Genomic DNA, 17889 nt, shown 5'->3' on the forward strand with positions numbered 1-17889 from the left:
CCTTTTTTGGTATTTTCACACAAATTCTTCTGCTAGTTGGGGTTTAGTCCACTTCTGTATCCTTCCCTTCAAGGCTCAGGGGTCCAGGATTATCTTTTGTGTCTGTGTTAATTGGTTTCCCTTTTCTTTGTTGAAGAGGGTGTGTGCAGTCTTTCTGCCTAGTCTGCCATCTTGCTGGAACTCCATTTCTATCTATTTTAAATGAAGCTTTTTACAAAGCAAGTTGTTAGAACTTTTCTGGGAAGGAATAATTTTTAAAAAGGATGTTTGTTGTAACATTTTATAATAAGACTCATTGGAAAGAGTATAGCAATTTAGGGAAATAATACATTATAACTTTAAAATAATTCTGAGAACAAGAATTAGCAACGTGTTTATCGAACTCATTTGAACGATGACTCTTCAGTACAATGCCTCTGCTGTGTGATTCATAGGGTTTTGAGATCCACACCTGTGCACATTGTTTCTCTAGATAATCTCTGCTGCTGAAACACTGACATTACACCCGTCTAGTAAGATTGCTAAAGAAAACCTTGATGTGTTTTGTGAAGCTTGGGAATCGCAAATCAGTGACATGTCAACACTGCTGAGAGAAATCAATGATGTGTTTGAAGGAAGACGAGGTGAGAAACTGCCCCTATATTAGAATTTGTTGTAACTTTAAGGTAAATGTTGATTTTTTTCCTTAATGCTAAACCTCAGATGCAAAATGAATTACTTTGTTATAACCTAGTTGGGCTTTTACAGTAAAATGTATTTCACAGGAAAATGATGTAAATACTATTTTTCTTTCTTTAACATTTAAACAGTAAAATATGTTGTAAAGCATTGTAGTAGATTTCTTTAAATTAATACTAACATCTGGCTTTTCTACGAAAGTGAAGTCTTTTTACATTTGTTCTAAATTGCTTTTTAGTTAGTACAAAAGCTGTTCTAAGATACAATAATTCTCCGATTGTTAACTGTAATTTTGTTACCTTCACACTGAAATGAATGTAGCTATTCGATTTTTGAAATGCTTTCCTTCCATTTGGATGCAACCTCTCTCCTTCCTTGATGACTACATGTTCTTGGAATGTTTCCGGTGGTGGGTGAGTTCACTGGTATTTCTACAGCATGTAGGATAGCACCACACAGTGTACAGCACGGCATCATTACTCTTTATTTTAATATCAACTTGGAGTTTGATTTATTCCCCATTGTATAGTGTGTCCTGGTCTTTACATGTATGTGTTACATTTTTTTCTCTCGGAATGGCTTATGTTAGTGTAAAAGCATGCTTTGTTTGTTTGTTTTTAAATAAAATGCCATATGAAGTCACAGTGACATCAAATCACATACTTATTTTTACTGATTATAAACTTTTCATATTTTTAAAAATACCCATTTAGGATAAATACTGATATGCTCACAAATCAAGGAATTCAGATTTTGATGGTGTATAACATCATTTGTAAAGTATAATAAATATGTGCCACGTTTCCATTTTAAAGATTTCTGTAATAGCCGTGTAGCATACCGTTTTGATACTTTGATAAAATATTTGCAGCTGCAGGTATTTTTATATGGGGCAAGTTTCACATATTAAAAGGTAAAGTGGTATAATTGATACACATTTAAAGAATGATAAGTTAGCTGTAGGGGTTATTTAGGAAAGGAAGAGAAGTAGCCCGGTATGGTAACAGGACGCTGGCTGGAGGGAGACAGCAATATCAAGACCCAGCTCTCTCTAACTGGTCTCTGGCAAGCACTTCTTCTCTTTGTTCCTGAGTGTTTTCGTCTCTGTTCATTAAGGAGTTGGGCCATGTGATCTCAGAAGCTGCTGCCGGCTCTAATATGCTTTTGCGAACACTACCTGAGGTAAATGTTCCTTTAAGCTTTGGCCATGCAGCTGCCCCTAAGGGTGTCTCGGTGCTGCCTGTCTCTCTTTAAAGGCCAGAAGAAAATTGTTTTCTGGCTTTGTTACTAGGTGTCATCAGTCCATCACAGTCTGAGGACTTATAATTGATTTCACGCACGTGTACAAGTGCTCCACGTGCATTGCAGAAAGCCCTACTGGAAGGTTAAAGCCCTACTAGGAGCTGCAGGCTGTCGCCACCAGAAAATGGCTTGAGCCTGACCAGCCATCTCCCCTTTCCCAGAACAGCATTCACTCAGGACAGGTTTCCCTCATATTCTTTTCAGTGCTGGGTAAGGTTTTGTTTTTATCTGTGGAAATTTGGGGGGTGGCCAGGTCATCGTTACTTACAATCTTTCTGTGTCCTTGGCTGGCAAGTTCACCATCATCCACAACTGGGATGGCACCTGAGTTCCTCTTTTTGTTGTGGTGTCCTGAGCCTTCTTCGTTTTTGGATCTGGGATTCTTGTGCTTTCTGAACCAGGCTGTTCTGCCAAAATTGTGGCCTATCTTTTCTCCTTTCATATTTTTATACAAAAAAGAGGATTTATAGGAGTTTTACAGAGTTCTTTTTTTTTTTTCATATCCAGGAAAACAACAGTCATTTAACAGTTAGTTACTCCTGGACCAAGGACTGAATAGGAAATAGCATTAAGAGTTTGATAAGCTTAAGAAGAGTACGTTCGTTCTATAAAAAAACAAAACCGACCCCCTTCCTGTTGAGTTGATTCCGACTCATGGCAGCTCCTTGTGTTACACAGCAGAACCGCTCCGCAGGGTTGTCGGTGGCTGTAACCTTGACGGGAACAGGTCACCACGCCTTTCTTCTGGAGAGTTGCTGAATGGGTTCAAACCACTGATTTCTAGGTTAGCAGAAATCACTCATCACTGCAAACCACTCATGCCATCCAAGGACATTTTTGGTCTATAAACACAAGTAAATTTATTCTAAAAACAAGGGGAAAATGTTCCACTTTCCCCGTGGATTTTTTTATCACCATCATCATCAACATCATCATCACTATTTCCACCACTACCACACACTGAAGCTAACTAGGCTGTGAGAAGACATTGGGTCCAGTTTCCTCCCCTTAATCTCAGTCTCTCTCTTACCTCCTAACGTGCCTCTCTCCCTGTCTCCTTTCTCCACTCAGTGGCGGCTTTAGGACTGGCCCTTCGGGCCCCAGAGGGGAAGATCTGACCTGTGACAAGTGGGAGAGCGTCTACCCCTGCTTCTCTATCCAAACGAAACTCTTTGCTCTTCCCATGGGGAAATGCCCCCATGGGAGATTTCACTCACTAAACATCTAATGCAGTGTTGATTCAGTGCTCCCTTCTTTCTGCCTTTCTCCCACCAGAGGAGTTTCTGAAAAAAGCTGGGGAAGTTCAGTGAAAAATAAGAATTACAGACGAGAGTCAAAATGGGTGATACTGTAAACATGATTGTCCAGTGCATATAGCTGTGATGATACTGCCAGCCAATGAAAATGGTGCCATCGATTGAGAACTTACTCTGTACAGGGACTAAGTGCTGTATGTGCAGTCTCATTTAACCCTCTCGGTAGCCTACGAGGCAGGTATTATTATTCCACATTTCAGTTCTGGTAAAACTGAGGCTTGGAGAAGTTAATTTGTGCAGGGTCCCATAGTGAGTGAACTACAGAAAGCTGGCATCTAACCAGGGTCTCAGTGAAGGCACACTATTACTCAGGCAGCCAGCTCCACTCCAGGGTTAAGTCTTCCCAGCCTTAAAGTGTTCTAATGAGAATGAACCAGTTCTGTCAAAAGTACTCACTGCTGCAGCTCTGAGTTCTACTTTTCTTCCCTCCCAAAGCCATTCCAGAAATAACTGGGAGATCCCAATCTTAGGCAGTTCTGAAGGGACAAAACAAGGAACAGGCAATGGAGGTCTCAGAGCCTGGCTGCTTCTTTAGGTCCACCCCTTACTAGCTGAGCATGAGAGAGGCTAAATCACAGACGAGATCATTGGGAAGGACAGTTAATAATGGAAGTCCAACACATTGTCTGGCCTCATGAGTTTTAGTTCTTTATTGCAATGGACATAAATGAACTAATCTACCATAGTGCTTGGAATATAAGTGCTAGTCCTTTTTTTTTTTTTTTTTAAAGAAAACCAGTTATGTGATCTTGAGTTAGTTCTTTAATTTCTATCCCTCAACTTCCCATCTTTAAAACAGGGATGTTAGACTCGATTCAGAGTGCCACCGCCCTTACTCTTGCTCTGTGACAGATGTTGCTGGATGTCTTGGTATTTCTTACACTCATGGCCTCCCGGGCCAGAATTGAAATGGAGAAGCTACCCATATTGACTTTGGACTAGATGCTTGCTATGATTTTCAGTTTCAAGTTACATACTGTGTACATGGTCTCTCCTTTAGGTTTAGGTGACCTGTCCTCAGAAAGTCAGGGTGACCTTAGCTTCCTCAGGCAGAGGACCTCTACTGCCCTCAGCTGGTAAAGTGTCTCGCTGTTCAGAAAGGCGTCCTTATGTGGGGTTCACATAAGGGATGGTGCTGGTCAGTGTGGTGCACAGCCTTTCTCTGTCCCTGATTTTTATCATGAAGTATATGAGAAAAGCATTTTTCACAAAGAAGTCCAGCTCTGGGTTCGTCATTATTGACCGGACTGAGTCCAGTACATAGTGTTGTTGCTCCTGTTCTCTAGGGCTGTTATGACAAATTTGCCCATGACCTTGCACCCGCCAAATGCTTTCCATACTGTGGACAGGGTATATGCTTAGAGCCTGATTGATCTTTCCAAAAAAAAAAAAAAAAAACCAAACTCACTGCCATCAAGTTGGATCTGACTTATAGCGACGCCCCCCTTGGGCTTCCAAGGCAATATCACTACAGAACTAAATTGCCCAACCTTCCTTCTGAGGAGTGGCCAGTGGGTTTGAACCACCAGCTTTCTGGTTAGCAGTCAAATGCCTTAGGCACTATGCTACCGGAGCTCCTTGCTACTATTATCACTCCTGTTCTTAAATATTACTGAAAAGCCGTTGCTGTAGTCTCACTTCCATAGTTGTGTTCTGCATATCTTGACTGCTCTGACTAAGAAAATGACCAGGCTTGTTTGCAAGTATCACTTAAACAACCACTTAAGTGCCTGTTAGGAGACAAAACACCCAACTGCTCCTCAGAAGGAAGGTTGGGCAATCTACTTCTGTAATGATACTGCCTTAGAAATCCAAGGAGGGGTCACTATGAGTGGGTCTGACTTTATGGTAAATAACAACAAGAAGAAGAAGCACTGAGAGAGCACCTTTAGTGTACTTCTACTTTGAAGTCAGGGTCTGAGCACTAGATCATAGTCCATCTTAGCCTAAGACTCAGATATCACAACAGGGACTCCTGTGCTTGTATCAGAAATCAATACCTGTCTTTCTGCCTTTCTGCTGTTATCCCATTCTGCCTTCTCAGCCAAGCCTCCAGGGAGCATGATCTTGGATTTAGAGGGGGGGGGGCAGATAAAAAAACAAAATAAACCTCCAGTTCCCTTAGTGATGGATATGTGTCAGCATTTAGGATTTGAGATTTTGGAGAAATAAATGTGAAAAAGAACCTTCTCTCACAGTTTGCAGACTACCCCTCCTTTAAGGAAGCTTAATTTCCCTCATTCTGTTTGAACCATCGTAGAGTTAATATGCCTGAGTTTCAGTTCATAGGGTACTTCTGACTAAATTGTGTTTAGTCTTGGACAGCATGTTTTCATAAACACTTTCTTTTTAAATCAAGCCTCCTGAGCAAACCTTGTTTGGTTTTCAGTTCTGTAACCACTGTTTTCATATTCTGATGGCCCTGATTGAACACCCTGCACTTATTTTATCAATCGGTAGATTGGATGGATGAGGTGATGTTCACTGAAATGAGAACAGGAAGGACATGTTTATGGATAAAGATGAGCTTATTTGAGGGACATGAATCAAGAACAACAGCAATCCATACAACAAGAAGTCATGACCTAAATTGGGGCAAAAATGGTGGAAATGGAGATAAGGGGACTGGTGTAAGAAGAATATTTGAAGTAGAACTTGGTGATTATTTGAATATAGAAGTGAGGGAAAGGGAGGAGTTTGAGGATGGCAACTGGATTTGGATTAGATTATCTCAGTCCTCCTCCTGAGTTTAGCTAATCATCTGCCTGGCCTTTAATGACTTGGATTCATTTTAAGTCAGGCTGGGGACATGGATTTTTTTGTTTTTTTCTGATTGATCATGCCATACAGAAGCCCCTCTAGAACCATCTAGCTAATTATGAGATCTTCTAGTAGGAATCCGTGGGGCCAGTGCTGGTTAATGCATGGCCTTCACCCATCTCTCTGGAGGCCTGCGTGTTGCTACGGTGCTGAACAGGTTGGGCAGGGCTTCTGCACTCGGACAGGGTAGAAAGAAAAGTCTAGCGGTCCACTGCCAAGAATCAGCCAGTGAAAACCCTATGGATCCCAACGCTGCAGGCCATCATGGGGATGGCTCAGGACTGGGCAACGTTTCATCCAGTTGTACACGGGGTCACTGTGAGTCAGGGGTTGACTCAACAGCAGCTAACAATAGGGATAACATAGTACATCTTCAGTGACATACCAAAGCTTTATTGTTTTGTAAAGTTGCAGAAAGGCTCTAGATTTAAGAATAGCATTTCTCACTTAACTTTTTTAAGAAATCATTTTGATACCCCTATAAGATGACAGGGCTTTTTGAACTTAATTTTGAGAACTTATCTGGGGGAGTAAACTCAGAAGTAAGGATGGCACAATTGTGGTGTTGACCAGTAAAAGATTAGGGAGTATTAAACCTATAGGATTCTCCTGTGAGGGCAGTATTTTAAAAATAATTCTCTATATCAAATATAAGGAGCTCAGTACAGTAGCTAAAGCATTCAGCTGCTAACAAAAATGTCAGCAATTGGAACCCACCAGCCACTCCACAGGAGAAAGATGAAGCAATCTGCTCCTGTAAAGATTTACAGCCTTGGAAACCCTATAGGGCACTTCTACTCTGTCCTATTGAGTCACTGTGGGTCAGAATCAACTCAGTGGCAATAGGTATATCAAATATCTGTACCAAATATATTTCCCCAAGTAGTTCTGTTTCTCCAATTACTTCTAACGTTTACAACATGTTTTCATTAGATGAATTATTTGTTTATGCTACTTCTTAGATTTGATATAATATCTAAATATAATTGAGTCAATGCATTATTGCTTTGCTTGGAATCAATAAGTAGAGTTTTCTGGGAAAAAATCTATTAAAATTAATTATAAAATAATTCAGACTTTGGTGCAATTTAAAAAAAGAAGAAGAAAAGATGGGAGTAGAGGAGACAAACCACGGATGACTATTACCCACAGAGAGATGGTTTACCTCGGCGCACGTGTCCCCAGTCAGAGGCTTTGGGGCATCCTCACCCTCTCCAAAATCACTCCATTCCCCCCCCTTTTTTTTTTTTCTTTAAAAAAATAAAAATAATCAGCTGCTTTGATTTCTCTTAGAATTTGGGAGAAATGGGATACCCCTGCTTGCATAGCATTGGGTGGAGGACGCTAAGAATGATAATTTTTGCAATTCTCAAATTTGTATAAACCATTCTAACAGTAAGATGAGAGTAGGGAGCAAAACATAGTACCTATAAGAGCATCACAGGGACTGGAACTGCCAAGTGACAAATGATTGGCGGGTGGGAATGGTAGTAAACCAGTCTACCTGCAAGCTCACTTTTCACTGCATTTATTTCTCCCTACTCTCTGATTTCCTTCACTCTGTTGGATCTGAAGACAGATTGAAACAGTTGGCTTTTTTACCCCCTTTTGGAGAATACACGTACACATGTCAGGGCCATGGATACTATGGAAGATCACAAGGTGAAAAATAATGTAATAAATACGTACCTCAGCTAATTATACTTCAGTAGTGATTACATTCTCTTTTACAGCTTATTAAGACCACTTTTCAGGATCATGTAGACAGGATTTGAATTAAGATAGGTGATGAATTCTGCGATTCTGAGTGACCTGAAGACCATCTTCTGTTAATCTTCTCACAAGTTAATTAGGCATCTTTTACATCAGGGCTAAAAACAAGTCAGGAAATAACCTATTCCTTTTTAAGTCTCTCCTCCCCCAAACTTAGTATGAGAAAGCTGTTCATAAAATTCCCTTATAGTCCTGACATTACAAACAAATGATATGTGAATTTTAAAGCTCTTACCAAGTACCATTAGCTGACCCTTAGCAACAAAACAGTATCTCCTCTAGATCAATACCGTCTGTCCAGAAGTGCTGTTCAGCATCTCAGGACATCTCACATACGTAATTTAAAATGCTCTAGTAGCCATATGGGAGCTCTGGTGGCCTAAGGCATTTGACTGCTAACCAGAAGGCTGGTGGTTCAAACCCACAAGCCACTCCTCGGAAGGAAGGTTGGGCAGTCTACTTCTATAGTGATACCGCCTTGGAAACCCAAGGAGGGGTCACTGTGAGTTGGATTCGACTCATAGTAGTGAGTCTGAATTTTTTGGTTTTTAGTAGCCATATGAAGAAAGTGAAAAAAGAGAGGTGAAATTCATTCTATAATTTTTAATTTAACCCAATATGTCAGAAGTATTATTGTAATATATAATCAATATATAAAAGTTACAGATATTTTTACATTCTTTTTTTCTCAGTACTTGCTGAGAAAGGTGGGTGGTTCAAACCCACCAACCACTCCTTGGGAGAAAGATGTGGCAGTCTGCTTCCATAGAGCTTTAGCACCTTGGAAACCCTATGGGGCATTTCTCCTCTGTCCTGTGGGGTATGAGTGTGAATCAACTCGACAGCAGTGGTGGTGGTGGTGTTAGGTGCTGTCGAGTAGTCTCTGACTTATAGAGACCCTGTGCATGGCAGAACGAAACACTGCCTGGTCCTGCACTAGCTCCATGATCCCTACTATACTTGAGCCCATCACTGCAGCCACTGTGTCAATCCCATCTCGTTGAGGGCCTTCTCCTCCTTCGTCTACCCTCCACCTTACCAAGCATGACATCCTTCTCCAGGAATGGTCCCTTCTGACAACATGACCAAGGTAGGTGAGACGAAGTCTAGCAGTAGGTTTTGTTTCTTAAGTTTTTAAAACTCTGATATATTTCCTCTTATAGAACATCTCAATTCACATTAGACTAATTCAGATGAAATTCCACAATTTCACCAATGGCTAGCGACTCCTACATGAGAAGCAAAGTTCTAGATGAGATTTTAATTATATTATGAACAGGGTCATCATTCTGTTCATGTAATAAGTCATTCTATAAGAAAGAGTGTGATTTAGTCTTCTTACGTTATATTTATTAAGTTGAACTATATGTACTTGCTGTTTTTGTATTTCAAAATGGTTGAATATCACCAATTTCATGTGGTTCAACCTAATTTAGCTGAACACACTTCCTTTCCTTGATATCAGGAAATAATTACTGTTCAAATCATATCTTGAATTCCAGCCCCAGATATCACAAACTAGGTTAAAAAAATCTATCATCCATTGTAGCCTGACTTAAGGCAGGATGTGGATGCAGGCGTGAAAACAGGGAAAGATACCGTGGGCATCACACATCTTCCTTTCCTCAGTTACTGTGCTTCCTGCTGTTATTTGCTTTACTCCTTCCAAGAGACTGGTTATTTGCTTTACTCCATCTCCTGTCTTCTACGCTGGGATTGTCTCTCCCTGTCTGGGAGAATGCATTGAGGCTAGTTGTCAGCGATTAGCCTGGGCCTTGCAGAAAAGAAGGAGGTGCCAATACTGGCACGTTGATGGAAGAGGAATCTGGATTTATTCAAGGCAGGCTGCTGTCGAAGGAGTTCACTGTGAGTGAAGTGGGCATTTGGAAGTCAGTGCCAGTAGACATTACACCTTTCTGCCATTCTGTTTGGGGAGGCAGCGATTAGCCAACATTTGTGCCTTAGAGTTGCGACTGAGACATTCTTCATGTTCACCAATCAAATCATAATTTCATTTCTGAATTATACGTAACTGAGACCGAATTATCAAAATGATATATTAGTAACATTTGTGTTTAATAATATTTTAAAAGTTAATTGTAAATAATAGGAAATATATTAAGTGAACAACTTGTTTCATATTATACATGTTATTTGTAGGAGAGAAGTATGGCTACCTTTCACTTCCAAAACCAATGGTAAGTAGAAGAGTTTTATATATCTCAGCATGTTTTCATTCAGAATTCACATAAAGCTGTTAACCTACCTATTGAGAATTCATATAATACTATTACCTACCTATTGTTAGGGAACCACCCCCCCAGTAATTGACAGCATGGAACAAAGTTAGGTTAATAAATATTGATTTTTAAGAGTCTTGTTATTTTCAGTAGCAATCCAGATACAGCCCATACTCTGATTGTTTGTTGGGTTCAGGGGGTTGAGGAAATAGGAAACAGACTTTATGATTAATAAGAACCCATAATCTGAGGTCAGAGGTCTTTTTGTTCTATCTCTTTTGGGTTTAATTCACAAGGTCATGTTAGAACTATTTTCTGCAAACTAAAAACTTCATAATGCTTTCTGCCTTTTGATGACAGCATTAGGACATCAATCATGTTACCTAACTAACATTTTAATGGCCTTAGTTATTCATTTGTAGTGATCATTCCATGGAATTTTATAGTTTTGGCTAAAATGCAGAATATAGAAATCAGAGATTATAGTTAAAAAATCTGTTATCAGGAAGGGACCATTCTTCTAAAACTATTGTTACTGTTGTGTGCCATCAAATTGGACCTGACTCATAGCGACCCCTCCTTGGGTTTCTGAGGTGGTATCACTATGGAAGTAGATTGCCCAACCTTCCTTCCGAGGAGTGGCTGGTGGGTTTGAACTGCCAGCCTTCTGGTTAGCAGTCAAGTGCCCTAGGCACTGTGCTACTAGTGCTCCTTCTGAAACTATTAAGTATTGCAATAACTAATTTCAGAAGTAGAGGAAAAACAACAGACTGTGCAGAAGCAGTTTTGGAGCAGGAAGTAATCACGACATGAGAAAACCAAAGATGTGTGAATTACATCAAGTATAAAATTACACCTAGTTCCCCAAGCACAGAGAAAGGCTTATAGTATATCTAACAGGTCACATGGGGTTAGAAGGGAAAAAAATCATTCATTAAGTATTTATTAAGTACCTGCTGTTGAAGGGGCTCTGGTGGCACAGGGCCTAAGGCATCTGACTGCTAACCAGAAGGCTGGTGGTTCAAACCCACCAGCTACTCCGTGGAAGGAAGACTGGGCAATCTACTTCCATGAAGATTTACTGCTTTGGAAACCCAGTGGGGGTTGCTATGAATCAAAACCAACTTGATGGCACTGAGTTTTTTTTTTCTTTAACTAGGCAGGAGCTCCGATGGCGTAGTGGGTAAGGCATTTGGCTGCTAACCAAAAGGTAGGCAGTCTGAACCCACTAGCTGGGAGAAAGATGTGGCAGTTTGCTTCCATAAAGATTACAGCCTTGGCAACCCTACGGGGCAGTTCTCCTCTGTCTTGTAGGGTTGCTGTGAGTTGGAATTGATTCGATGGCAGTGGGTATGCTAGGCACTGGTGAAATAATATGAAAAAGACACTAAAATGTAAATTCCACAGGTAGATATTTTTTAATTGTTTGTTCATTGTGGCATTATTGTCACTTTGAACATACTGGCACAAGTTTGGCCCTCTGAAAACAATTTGTTGAATGAATGAAAAAGGCATGACTGCTTCCACTCCAAATCTTGTAGTTTAATGCAGCATTGTCCACTAGAAATATAATGCAAGGACATACGTAATTTAAAATTTTTTAATAGCCATAATTGAAAACATAAAAAGGAACAGGCGAAATTAATTTGAATAATGTATTTTATTTAATCCAATATAACTTCAAGATGGAATCAACATAAAATTATTGAGACACTTTATAGTTTTTTCCATAGTAAATCTTCAAAACCTGATATTTTATGTTTATAGCCTCTCAATTCATACGAGCCACGTTTCAGGGGCTCAGTAGCCACATGTGGCTGGTGGCTACCATATAGGACAGGTTTAAACTCTTAAAACATGAAAAGGAAGAAAGAAGAGAGAATTATGGAAGATTGTTAATAACAGTGCTGAGGAGCAGCTGGTGAGCATCAGAAGAAAGAACTGGCCGTGAAGAGAGAGGAAATGAAACTGACGTCTGGGAATGTGGCGATAACGGGGGCATGGTTGCTGGGGGAGGGGCAAACAAATGATTAGGAAGGGCATATCATTAGCTCTTATGTGGTTAGTTTTTGAAGAGTGGTGCCATGAAAGACTGAAATACAGTGGTAGAAAGCTGGGTGCAGCTGGTGAAAAGGCAATCAAAACCCTGCAAGATAATTCCCCAGCTTTTTAGAAAGTAATTCCTTTTGCTTTAAGCTATCCTCTGAACAATTTTTGTCATTTTAAGCCACCGTAATCCTAAAAGATTGTATTATTGCTAGTATTCCACTGGGGCTAATCCAATAAGCATAGATTGTCTGTTCTTGCAAGTGCTCTAACCTCAGGCTACTACAAGATACAATTTGTTTTGTTTTTTTAGAAAAGACATCAACGTAAAGTTTTTAATAGGTTGAGTAGAACAAAGATTTTTATTAAAAAAATTTTGGTAAAAAATCCATTTCAGAATCATGAATATTACAGTGGTTAAAGCATACAGCTAATTACTAGAAGGTCAGCAATTTGAACTCACCAGCTGCTCTGTGGGAGAAAGATGTGGCAGTCTGAGTCTGCAAAGGTTTGTAGCCTGGGAAACCCTATGGGCCAGTTCTACCCTGTCCGATAGGGTTGCTGTGAGTTGCAGTGAACTTGATGACATTGAGTTTGGGTGGCTTTTATACTAAATATGTTTAAATAAAAATTTTAGTACAGGTATTTTGTCATGTATTATGTTTCTTCCTAATTAATCGTACTACTTTGTAAGATAATTTAATCCTTCTCTTATCACAGAAGAATAATGCTAACCTGAAATCATTAAAGCCAGACAAGCCTGACCCTGAGGTAAAGCCTTCTTCTTGTGGTAATCTTATATGTAACATTCCTTTTAAACCAGTAATGACAGAGTTCTTATAATTAAAATGCATGATTTCTAGGAGCAAGCCAAAATAGCAAAGCTTGGCCTTAAACTGGGTCTGCTCACCTCAGACGCAGACTGTGAAATTGCCAAGTGGGAAGATCAGGAGAATGAGATTGTTCGGTACGGACGGAACATGTCCAGTATGGCCTACTCTCTGTACTTATTTACCAGGTAAATACAGTTACATTACGATCTTTTGTAGTGGGTATAACATTTTGGTGTAAAGAAAAAATGATGCTAAATGACTAATAGATTAAAGTAAATATCAAATATCTAGTAAAAAGACTAACACTGGTTCCTATGGCAATTGAAGGTCAGCGGGTGGTGCAGATGGTGTGTTAGAATCCTAAACCAGAGGTTGGCGATTCCAGTGACAGTTATTTAATGAATGAAACTCAAAGATATTTCATCAGGATTTAGATTGAGAAGGGATCCTCTTGTAGGTTTATGCCCATTCTTCCCATCATTTTGAAATAATTTTGAATCCTTTTTGTCATGCTGCATGACAGTTGCCTCTCACAGCCAGCATCGATAAGTTTATTTAACATGCTTTTGCATCGTTATACCAGTGACTGATTAGACATGGATCAGAGAACAGAGCTATGAGGCCTGCCACTGGAGAGCTGAGCAGGGTGCCAAGTTTCCACGTATCAGCATTCATTATGTAGCAGAGAATCTTCCTAACCTCTTACTACCTGACTTACATTCTTCATCTCATCCATAGTACCAGACTCTTGATCAAATGCCTTCTAGAAGTTAGTGTTGATCCCATTCTAGTATTCCATTAGAGTCTATAACATGGGTAGAGTAATTCTACTCCGTTAAGCCTTTGTTATCTGCTCAGTAATCTGTTCTAGAGATTTCTCAAGGAGTGACTTCACATTTTGACGGAAACATTTTGTTTTTTCCTTCTGAAATCTACCTTTTCCAATTTTGAAAACCTGGCAAGTATTTCATATCCCCTGTTTTCTGCCCCCTCTTCTACTCATTTTGATTTTGAAAAGAGCAGCAGCAGCAGGTCACGCCTGACAGTCGTTTGGTGTTCTGATGTGTAGTCCATTTTTGTGTAGATGTGTAAACTCAGAGTAGTTAGGATCTCTACAAGTGTTGTGGGCTTTGGGACTCAGCAAATAACACCCCTTTTCCACCCAAGTTCTGAACAAACTGAAAAATGAACCGGAGAATAAGGCAGATGGGGGTCAGTCACATTTGTAATTGGTAAAGCTGATGTTGGGGAATGTAGTTTATATTCACAAATACTTAGTATTACAAAGTTTTATCTTACCCGTTGGAGCAGAATCTGTCTGTGAAAGATTTGGAAGAGCGGACATCTCCCCAAACCACCTTTGCCTCCAAGAGAAGAAGGAGAAAAGAAGGGGCTACCATGTCCAACTTATTTTTTTCAAAGACGCCAAAATGTCTGAGAATGTCTAGTCCATATTCCACTCTCTAGTGGAGTAAGTGAGGAGCAGAGAGAAGCAAGGATGTTTTGCTCGTGGAAATTCCAGTGGAAGGAGGACGGGGTGGGGAGGAAGGATCCCTGACCGAGGAACTTCATTTCCCTCTTGCCTGTGTCTTCTGCCTTTTTTAGAGACAGTTCTTGGTGGAGAAGGCAGAAGTAATGTGCAAGCTTTGTAGCATGAAGAGAATTTGTTGCTGCTAGATTCCAGATCTTCTGACTGATGCCTACTCTGTTGCCTTTTTTCCTCTTTTAAACTGTTCTTAATGCATTCTGTTGTTCTGTTTGCTGTACAGACAGTCCACAGGTTACAAATGAGATCATTCCTAAGAGTGTCTTTAAGTCTTTAAGTCAGATGTGTAGGTAAGTAGAAGTAGGTGCATATGGTTCTTCTTTAGCCTAACTTTAGTGCAAGAAAAGGCCCAAAGCCTTTTCATTGATTTAAAAGCTGCACATGCAGCAGGTGAAGGTGACTGTGATGAATTTGTTGTGAGTAGGGGTTGGTTCCATCATTTCAAAGTGAAGGCAAATTTACGTAACATTAAGAGGTAAGTACGTGTTGTCCAACTAAAGTCTGACTTGAGTTGTCTGTAAATCTCTGAAGTTGGACATTCGTAACCTGGGGATTTACTGTAATTTACTTTTCATTTGTAGAGTTCTTAATTCTTCTTGGTCATTTTCAATGTGTTAATTATTACCCAATCTTCTGATGAGAGTGATAGCAAATGTGATTATTTAAAAATTTAGAATTGCAGTTCAAATGATGTGCCCATCAAAGTTAGACAACTGAGTTCTTAGCAGAGTTGTAATTAGGATTGTGTTGTTGTATGCTGTCAAGTCTGTTCTAAGTCTAAGAGCCCACAGAGCAGAGCAGAACTCCCCCACAGGGTTCCCGAGGCTGTACGTCTTTATGGAAGCAGACTGCCAGCCACATCTTTTTCTTGTGGAACGGCCGGTGGGTTGGAATCACCAACTTGTGATTAGCAGCCGAGCACTTACCCCCTGCATCACCAGGGCTCCTTTTGAAAGTAGAAATGAACATTTCTTGACTTTTGGTTGATGCTCTTTCCATTCTGTAACAAAGACCTTTTGATTAAGGCATATTATAAAATCTTGAGCTTAATGTATGAAGCATAATGAAAAGATTAAAAAGGAGAAGGAAAACTCAAGTACAACTCATCAATTTTAAAATTTCTGTATAAAACATGTTTACTTGAACTAAAAAAAAGTACCCTAAGAAATAATACTTAAATATTAAAGTTGCTTTAAAAGTAAAGTTTCTATTCAATATGATTAGTCTAGTCAATATTAGTCCTCAGAATTTTAGATCTTTTAATACAGAAAATGCTCTAAAACTTTAATATTATAAAAACCAGTTTCTGGGCAATAACTTTTCTTATCTTTTTAATTACTCACTTTATTTCAGAGGAGAGGGGCCACTGAAAACGTCTCAGGACTTAATTCATCAACTAGAGGTAGGAAAGTGGAAAAGATAGGTATCTGCTGATAGGATAATTTCATCTGTTTTGGAAAACTTTTGAACTATTGATTGTCAACAAATCATTTTCAAGGGATGGGAGTTAGGATCACAATACATCTTTTTTGGGGACATAATTCAATCCATTACCCCTGGTATCTCTCATGCCAAAAAATTCTGCATACCATTTTACAATAAAACCAAAAAACAAACTCACTGCCACTGAGTCAGATCCAACTCATAGCGACCCCTCCTTGGGTTTCCAAGGCAGTATTACTAAGGAAGTAGATTGCCCAACCTTCCTTCCTCCGAATGGCTGGTGGGTTTGAACCGGCAGCCTGCTGGTTAACAGTCAAGTGCCTGTCTAGCCTTACTTTTCACTGTGCTTCCCTATCAGACTGCTCTCCTCACAATTATAAAAGGTATGGTACATGATGAATACTACAAAACCAATCTGAACTGGCCCTCTCAAACGGCCAGTTAAGACATGTGGAGAGTTGACAAATTTTATCTTGCTTAGTGGAAGCAGGAAACTTCTCACCCTTTTGACCTCATGCTCCAAGAGTCATCACACCTGTATAATTGATGTTAGGAGGTGAGCCCCTGGGGATACCAGACATAACTTGTAAAGCTAAGTATCCTCAGTGTGTGTGACCATCCAGAAGAACTGGAGGCGTCCAGGCCAGAGGGTCCTCTCCAGGGATTCATTCTGTATCAGGTCTGGCAAATCTAAATAGAAGGAGATCATTGTGTTTGCCGCGACACCACAAAAAGTTTAGGAATTCTATGGCAGACTTTTCATGTTTGGGTTTTATTTTCTAAAATTCTGTATAAAACTTACTGGTTTGTGTTTAACTATCCATAAGAGGGACATCTAAAATTGTGCTGTTTTTCCTATCCTCCAGGCTTTTGCCACAGAGGGCTTAAAGCTTGCTTCAAGTGTACAAGCATTCTCAAAACAGGTAACGCACACCTGTCCGTCTGCCCAGTGCTGGTGGTGATGGCATGTTTGTCTACTTTAGGGCTATATTAGTAAGGTATATAGGTATTTAAGGTCTAAAATATGGAGTTTTGTTGGGGTCGTTACAAGTTCTTAAATTACATTTCAGCTGAAAGATGATGACAAGCTTATGCTTCTCCTGGAAATAAACAAGCTAATTCCTCTATGCCACCAGCTGCAAACAGTAACTAAGACACCACTGCAGAGTAAAGTGTTTCTAAAGGTAAAAGAAAGGGTGGGTGGTTAAAGTAGATATTTGAGAAACTGTCACACTTCTGTTTTTATCAGGTTAGCTTCCAGCTACTTTTTTTCCCCCCCATATAAAGTGTTAACACCTGCAGGACAATCTGTTTCTCATGCTTTAACTGGAAGAATCATTTATTATGCTGCTATTATAGCTGGCCCCAGGGAGCCCCAGGTTCTTCCAGTAACAGCTTTTTGGACATGATCAGCATCACAGCACTGAGCAGCTGCCTCCAACCCTTAAAATCTCCATGTCTAACTAGAGCCCAAGGCCCTGTCAGGGCTCCCCTCATTTGCTTTAGGGCATTGGTCTCACATCCACAAAACAGAGTGCCAAGCAGGGGATGCGGTGCCACTGTGTGAAAGCTCTGAGCAGCTCTGAGAGCCTAAGTTGGGGAGCTGTCTGCCACTCATTCTTCCCGGGCTTCCTTCCATCAACAGGCATGAGACCGGCACCCCTGGGTCTGTGCTAACTCGGTGACCTAATCTGGGTACCTTTTGAGACCTTGTCATTTTCCACAGCTAAGAACTTCCATCATTTGAAAACTGAATAAATGGTAAGCTGCTTTAAAGTACTGCTCTCAGAACCTCATTTGTCCACTTTCTGACACCGTAGGTTGACAAGTGTATCACGAAGGCAAGATCCATGATGGCCGTCTTGATCCAGCTTCTCTCCCTTGGCTATAAA

The 17889-nt window shown here is 40.1% G+C and overlaps 1 protein-coding gene across 1 annotated transcript in view; it reads left to right on the forward strand.

Moving 5' to 3' along the window:
• CTNNAL1 (catenin alpha like 1) overlaps nucleotides 1–17889 on the forward strand; it is a 60847-nt gene that overhangs the window by 40531 nt on the left and 2427 nt on the right. Inside the window, exons 11-18 of the mRNA XM_007951945.2 lie at nucleotides 473–623; nucleotides 10050–10087; nucleotides 12896–12946; nucleotides 13039–13193; nucleotides 15908–15956; nucleotides 16864–16920; nucleotides 17068–17181; nucleotides 17818–17888. Of these exons, the coding sequence (XP_007950136.2) occupies nucleotides 473–623; nucleotides 10050–10087; nucleotides 12896–12946; nucleotides 13039–13193; nucleotides 15908–15956; nucleotides 16864–16920; nucleotides 17068–17181; nucleotides 17818–17888 (686 nt within the window). The remainder of the gene's footprint in view (nucleotides 1–472; nucleotides 624–10049; nucleotides 10088–12895; nucleotides 12947–13038; nucleotides 13194–15907; nucleotides 15957–16863; nucleotides 16921–17067; nucleotides 17182–17817; nucleotide 17889) is intronic.

This window comes from Orycteropus afer, unplaced genomic scaffold (assembly GCF_000298275.1).
Source record: "Orycteropus afer afer isolate SDZICR_OR568_19922 unplaced genomic scaffold, OryAfe1.0 scaffold00320, whole genome shotgun sequence".
In the NCBI taxonomy this organism is placed as follows: domain Eukaryota; kingdom Metazoa; phylum Chordata; class Mammalia; order Tubulidentata; family Orycteropodidae; genus Orycteropus; species Orycteropus afer.